Here is a 7,191-nt window from a genome sequence, read left to right as displayed (position 1 = left end):
AGACTTTAAGATTCTGTATAAAGGGATTCAGTGTCTGTATCCACTTGGTGTTTTATAAGAGCTTAGGGATAATATTAGAAGTATATAGAAAATGCCACTTTTGAAATGAATCACTAAACTAAAATACTTTGTTAACAAATTAAGTTAATAGAGTGGTGGTAGGGAAATCATGATTTTTGTTGAAATGTTATGTTGCTGAAAATTTTCAAACCAACTCACTGCTTTTAGAGGTTAGATAAACCACTGATAATTTATGCATGATTGAGGGACTTTGGTTTCAGGGTTCAGGCTATATTTCAAATAAAATAATTACATTCTATCTATCTGCACACCTTAGTTTCAACTGGAAAGTCTATTCTTTACTTCCTGTTTTTAATCAGTCTGTATTTTTGCTGGATATATGCTCTGTTTTACAGCAGAGCTGCTTTTGACTACATTGGTGAATTTGCCTAGGAATATGCACACTATTGAATAGGCACATGTAGTTATATAATGCTCCTAAGGCATGATGTTATGTTGAAAATTTTTCTTGACTTTAAAATAAAATAAAATCAGACCCTTTGATTAAAAGCGTTTTATAAATACAATGTTTGTTAAATGACTCTAATGATTTTATAAATGTAAGCTTACAGGGTCATGAATTATAAAAAACTATAAAATATAAAATCTACACTACAACAGTTCATGTTTTATTGTACATAACAGTTCTTCATTGTTTCCAGGATGGAACGTGAGGCTACCCAGCTAGAAAAGCAGCATGTGCATAGTGTATATGAAAATACAGCCGCCTACTTCAACGATCTGCAGAGCAAAGCGTGGCCTCGTGTCCGTCACTTTCTGCTGGAACAGAAGCCTGGCAGTCTCGTTGCAGACATAGGTAAGCCATTCCTTTGGATGCGCTGAAATATTGTCTAGAAACTTTATTAGCTTATGCGTTAATCGTATGTATCTTCCAGAGCAATTGTTTTTAAAACTTTTAAAATCATCTTTAAAAAATGGTTTTAAATTTGTTTTAAAACTTGTATTAGATGCCATATACCACTTTGATAGTGTATCAGGTAGCCAATAAATACAATTTTTAACTAATTTTGATTGAGGTAAGCCTTAATCTACCAGTTTCCCCTGCCTAGACCTAGTGGTCTGTGGTTCCCCTTCAGACCTTCTTAAAAACAGTGTTAATAGGTTAATTATTTCATTTTTCATTTTATTAATTTGTTCTAAAACTCCTCCTGTCCAGACTTTAATTTGAAAGAAATCTTCTGATGTATTCACTGTTTAAAAAAAAATAATAATCATGTGAGAATCTCCCTATGATCCTGAATATGGGCACCAAACACTCGTTTTTTTGCTATGGTCTTGTGTTCTCTACATGTTCATTTTATAACTTGACCAACCGGTGAACCTACAAACTCTTTTGGGGTTTCCAGATCCTGGTGTGTTTCCGCTGAATTCACACCTTTAGAGTACATCACTCCAAACCGAATGTTCCTTTGCACCACTGGATTTTCCCTACTCTTTAGCCTAATAAAGCACTTTTACACAGCAAATTACAATACATGTACAAATAAATAACATATCTGCCTAGTCCTATCAGAGGAAAGCATTCCTTAAAGATCTTATAGACCATAATCTAAAGATCAYGATAGCTCTCCTGCTGCTGTCAAGCCCAGTCCTCACAAAAAATATTCGGCTCCTATTATTATGAATATGTATCTTATTTTCTGTGTCTGCACCATTTTCACTAATCATCCCAGGAAATATCCTGTAGTATCCACTCATCCAATAGTCAGCTTAAAACGATATTTCTCAGCCAAAATTTTTTGTCACCTCTCTAGGAATTATTTGAAACCTTGCTGAAGTTCTTTGAGGCTGCACCAGCAGGCATCACAGTGCCTGTTGAAAGCTTAAGATCACCCCTTTACAGTTTTAGCTGAAATAATTTTAACATGTGTCTGATGCATCTGCAGAGAAGGTAGCTACTTACAGGTTGCCAATAAGAATATTCCCATCCAGGCACTAAAGGCACTTACTTTTATGAGGCTTAATGTTGACCTACAGGAATCTGCCTATAGCATTCATTTTTGGTATGCATTTCTGGAGGAGGGTTGCTTGGTGGCATCAAAAGTTTCAAAATGGGATGATCAACTGATAATTTCCTTTTCTGTTTAATGCTAATATTAAATATTAATATTAAAATATTTTTGTGTGCTAGCTTTACATGAAGCATGATAATGATAGCAGAATAAAACATCCTTTTGCCTAATTGCCTTATTATTGTTCCTTTGTCAGAATAAATGATAATAGCATGGCAATGGCTAATAGCTTCATGAAGGAATCCATCCTCCTATTGACTCACTTTAAAGTGAATCTCCTGTAAATGTAGAATTTCAGAGTATCAGGAGTATTATCACTATTTGGCTTCATTCCAGAGTGGACCCCATAGTCCAGAATACCCTCTGTGATTAAAAAACACTCTGCCAAAAGCTGTGTATTAAGCAGCTTGCCAAAAGCTGTGTATTAAGCAGCTGAAATGTCTAAATTACTATACACATAACTTACATGTTTAATTGAGTGTGTTCCTACTACAAACACAATAACCAATAATATCTTATACTAATTTTAAAACTCACACTTTCTTACTAACATGTAGAGCTTCATGTTTTATTGCATACCATCCTTGAACTGCATTAATAATATTAATCTTTTTCATTTATATCAAGTATTACTTCAAAGAATGATGCTTGCTTTTTGCTTTAGAAATGTGCTCTTTTTCACTGCTGCAGTATTGTGCTGCTCTCCAACAGTTCCTGTGCTGTCTCTGTAGATAATGGTGCACATTAACATCAACAAGAGCAGCAGCGCTGCAAGAAGCAGTGATGTTTCTAAAGATAACTCCAGGCCTTTAAATTGAATTTCCAATACTTCAATGGTTCTCTTTGCCAAGCTGCTACCCCCTTGCTTGGCTGTCAACTTTCAGAAATTATTCTTCACTACTGACCCATAACTGCAGTGAATGTTTCCTAATCTAATTTTGAAAAGTGCCCGTTATGCATACAATATTGAAGAACACTCTGAAAGATTTCAATTTAGTAAAGCACAGTCCTTTAGGAGACACACTTTTAGGTGGAAGGCATTCTGGAACTGTTCATTACATTCACGTGTGTTGAAACAGAGAAAGAGAATGTGTCTGCAACCTGGGAGAAATTTTCGTGAATCACAGTTATCTTCAAGTCTGTATCTGAAGTTAAAATTCTCCTCTCTGACCTGTGTCAATCACAGTTGTCATTTAGGATTTCTTGGAGAGAAATCTTTTCCTCTGCTTTGCAGTCACAGAGCTCTATGTGTCTGTGGATATTGGTGGGGTTGTTAACAGGACATGAAGCATGGCCTATGATGGCTCCCGTATGGAGGCCTAGGTGTGGGCCAATGGATCAATGTCTTCATTAGTCCTTCTCCCTTGCATCCCCTATAAATAGGATGCTCTTGAGATGTAGTGCATGGGATTTAGCAGAGACTGTATTGGAAGAGAGATCTATTGCAGCTTACTAAAAAGACAAACCATATTAGTTTCGGGAAAACCCCTAAGCAGAAAGTAGTCAGAGGCTGGGAGGGTACTGAGGAAAAGGGTCATAGATGCTTACCCTGTTCGTGCTCTTTCCTGGATGCCTGTTTATGGTCACTGCTGGAAACAAGATACCGGATTATATAGAGCGTCAGTCTGAACCAGCATGGCTTTTCTCTTGTTCTGCAGTATGCAAGAGCGGCTGCAGAGGATCTGTCAGTACCCACCACCTGCACTTACCCTTCTTCCCCAAAGAAATATGCATAACCTGGTATTACAAAGGGCTATGCAAAGAGATTTTTGTTGGTGATGTTTATGTCATGCCATTCCTAATGGTGTAAACATACAATTTCAAACAGTCCAAATGAATCTTTTGGGAGTTAGGCTGGTAGGAGCAAACCCAGATTTTGTTTTCCAGGAAACTCTAGGATTAGGAAAGACACTCTCCTCTCCCCCAATATTTTCGCTGCTTTGGAAGGAATAGCAAGTGTTCATAACACGACTTCTGTTCTAGTAAAGAGTATTCTTTTCTTTTCAGGTTGTGGAACTGGAAAGTATCTCAGTGTCAACAGTCAGGTGTATAATCTCGGCTGTGATTACTGTAGACCATTGATAGAGATTGCAAGGAGGAAAGGTGATGAAGTTCTGGTATGTGACAACCTTAACCTTCCCTTTAGGGATCAGTGCTTCAACGCAGTCATTTCCATTGGAGGTAAGAGATTATACATGTATTTGGCCCCACAAAAGATGGGAAATCTTATGGATCCTTTTCGGTTAAGTTTGTTTTGAAACAATTCCCTTAGATCATTGCAGATATTACTGGAGTGAATGTAGTAAACATGAAAAAAAATTAGGGCCGTTGCATAGTGGTGCTGTTGACCAGGGAAATATGTGGATCATTTGTTTGTTTATATGTGGCCTTGTCTGCCCTGTGGAGAAAAGATTTCTTTCCAACATGCATTTTAAACAAATAAAAACTAGTATAAACAAAGCTGCTTACAGTTTAAACACATTAGGTGGTCAAGATAAACTCTTGGTTCCTCCTTAGGATCTGTTTTGACCAGCAAATGCATTGAAATGAAAACTTGCTTTGTCTAGACCAGGACCTGAAACTCATGTTAACTATCATGTGCTGTGAATACAAATTTGTCTTAAAATAGTCATGAAGTAAGAATTTAGAGCCATCCAAGTGCCTGTTGTCTAAAATGAGTCAAGAATCTCAAAGTCTTAATTCTCTGATCCTTCTTTTTGAAAATATTATTCATAGTTGAGAGGTATAAAGTGAGAAAAGAGTAGATAAGGAAGAAAGATGAGAAGAAAGAAAGAGAGAGAGGGAAGGGGGGGAAGAGAGCAAGAGGGAGAATCCAGTTACAGTCTACTTTTTAACTCTCTGTTTCCCTGAGCTCCTTTCAGACCGTTTCATCATATGAACAAAATTATAAAGCATGAAAGTTGTTATTTGTGACAATCAAGAAACTACTCAAAATATGTCAGAAATGTAATTTAAAGTGTACTTTTCACATATGCACAAAATTTTAAAGCAAAGAAACGGTGACTAATATGCAAGCAGGATTTATATTACTTTGCTTTCGTTTTAACTGGTGAGCCAGTGAGCCAGTGAGACATATCCACATTTCAGGTATTGTAGTATAATCTCAGTGCTATCAGATCAACCCACTTTGAAGGATAGCCTACGTATGTAATATTTATACCAATTACAGGCCTGACCAGACTAAATGTTCAAGTGGCATTTTTTTATGTTTAACAATAATGAATTTTAATCCCTCTTGAACAGAGATTTGATATACCTGTAGCCATCTAATTCTAAACAAAGTGTTTTCATCGCTTTCCAGAGAATGACAAATACTCATGTAAATATTCAAATACTCTTCTTGGCTTTGCCAGTATAATCTTGTTTATAGGCTTTATATTTCTTTAGAATCACCAAAGTGATTATATAATTTTAATCATGGAGAATATTTAATTCATAAAATGAATTGCTTAGATAGGGACCTCACAGGTTCTGTTTGTTGTGAAAGAGAGCAATCCAGTGTAAACTTGCACGGTGTTACCAATAAATATGGCACTGTTGCTGGCTTGCAGTGAGTGATACTTGTGATATGGCAACTAAAATGATTAAATGCATAGAATAGATTGAAGCAGGAAATGCTATGTCAATACATAATGCTAATATTCAATATATAATGCCTTTCGTTTTTTTGTAGTGATCCATCATTTCTCAACTAAACAAAGAAGAATCAAAGCAATAAAGGAAATGGCAAGGGTATTGGTACCTGGAGGCCAGATGATGATTTATGTTTGGGCTATGGAACAAAAGAATCGCCGCTTTGAGAAACAAGACGTATTTGTTCCTTGGAATAAGGCCTTGTGCTCACGGCATTTTTCAGAATCGAATCAATCTGGAGATAAGGGTGAGTTTGTGCACACTGTAAAAAGCCAAGATATACACCCTGCACAGCTGGTCATCTCTGATTGCAGCTATCCAACCAATCTGCAGTCAGATACTGATTCAAAACATTCCCGCAATATGGACCATTGCCTGTCCAGAGCTTGCTGCATGAACATTTCTGAAGATGAAAACAGATTTTACAGTGCTCTAGGAAGATCTTTCCGTTCATGGTTTTTCTCCAGATCCTTGGATGAATCAGCCCTGAGAAAGCAAACTGAGAAGATGAAGCCTCTGAAGAATGAAGGAGAATGGGCAAACAGTGCCATATCCATTCAGCATTCAAGACACTGCAGTTTGGATTTCGGTCCTCCTGGGGCACTGTTAAAAGAACAAAGTTTAGATGATGACGATGTGTTCGTGGAAAACCTGCCTTTCAAAAAACCAGCATGGTCACCGGCCACAGATGCACTGAAGGATTTAAATCTAAATGGAGGACACCAAAGTGTAATTCAGAACAAAAGTGAAGAAATTTCGTTTGTGAGTGGCCCAATGGAAGACAGGGACTACAGCTCCAGTTTTAACAAAGATAATGCTGGTAAGTCTAATGCCAGCAAATTTTTCAAAAGAACTTCAACAACTGACTCCACTGATTCTGCTCTGGATTCAGCAGTGTCTTTTGGGGACCAAACTGCTGACACACTGGATACTAAAGCCTTCATGCGTTATTATCATGTTTTTCGGGAAGGGGAATTGTGCTCTCTGGTAGAAGAGAATATGCCTGAGCTTCAGATACTTTCTTCCTGCTATGACCATGGAAACTGGTGCATTATTGCAGAGAAAAAAGGGAAATAGCTGTAAAAAGAACAAAACGGAATTTCAGTAACTGGGGATTTTAAAAAATAAGATGCTTCTGGTGTTCCTGTGATCATTATGACATGGAATTTCAATCTCATGTAGTTGTGTGCCATCCATTTTCAATTTTACTTTCTATCTACCTATATATCTATCTAATGCAAGTTCTGTATATAGAAATGTAAGTGGTTAACAATATTTATTTTTTTTTAACTTTTATGAAGTTAAAATTGGAAAGTTTTATATTGCTTTTAGCAAATAACTGTTTTTAAATATACTTTTCTATTGAAAAATAAAACCTTTTTATAAGACAAGGAAAGGATCAGGGCATCTTTTGTGAGAAATATCCTTTCAATAGAAAGTTAAG

General features: G+C 36.6%; 1 protein-coding gene across 1 annotated transcript; it reads left to right on the top strand.

Moving 5' to 3' along the window:
• Window positions 1-723: 723 nt before the first annotated feature.
• TRMT9B (tRNA methyltransferase 9B (putative)) lies at window positions 724-6,824 on the top strand. Its single transcript, XM_026088312.1, has 3 exons — window positions 724-877; window positions 4,101-4,274; window positions 5,788-6,824. The coding sequence occupies exons 1-3, from the start codon at window positions 724-726 to the stop codon at window positions 6,822-6,824; spliced, it is 1,365 nt and encodes a 454-aa protein (XP_025944097.1).
• The last annotated feature ends 367 nt before the right edge of the window (window positions 6,825-7,191 follow it).

Source organism: Apteryx rowi, unplaced genomic scaffold, assembly GCF_003343035.1.
Source record: "Apteryx rowi isolate R43461 unplaced genomic scaffold, aptRow1 scaffold_761, whole genome shotgun sequence".
NCBI lineage: Eukaryota > Metazoa > Chordata > Aves > Apterygiformes > Apterygidae > Apteryx > Apteryx rowi.
The sequence above is the reverse complement of the archived record's forward strand: the minus strand, read 5'-3'. Positions and strand labels throughout refer to the sequence as shown.

Bases quoted from the DNA above. Each gene is read 5' to 3' on its own strand.
- TRMT9B (XM_026088312.1), top strand. From the start codon at position 724: ATGGAACGTGAGGCTACCCAGCTAGAAAAGCAGCATGTGCATAGTGTA. The intron at 878-4,100 runs GTAAGCCATTCC...TTTTCTTTTCAG, and splicing joins CAGTCTCGTTGCAGACATAG to GTTGTGGAACTGGAAAGTAT. The intron at 4,275-5,787 runs GTAAGAGATTAT...GTTTTTTTGTAG, and splicing joins CGCAGTCATTTCCATTGGAG to TGATCCATCATTTCTCAACT.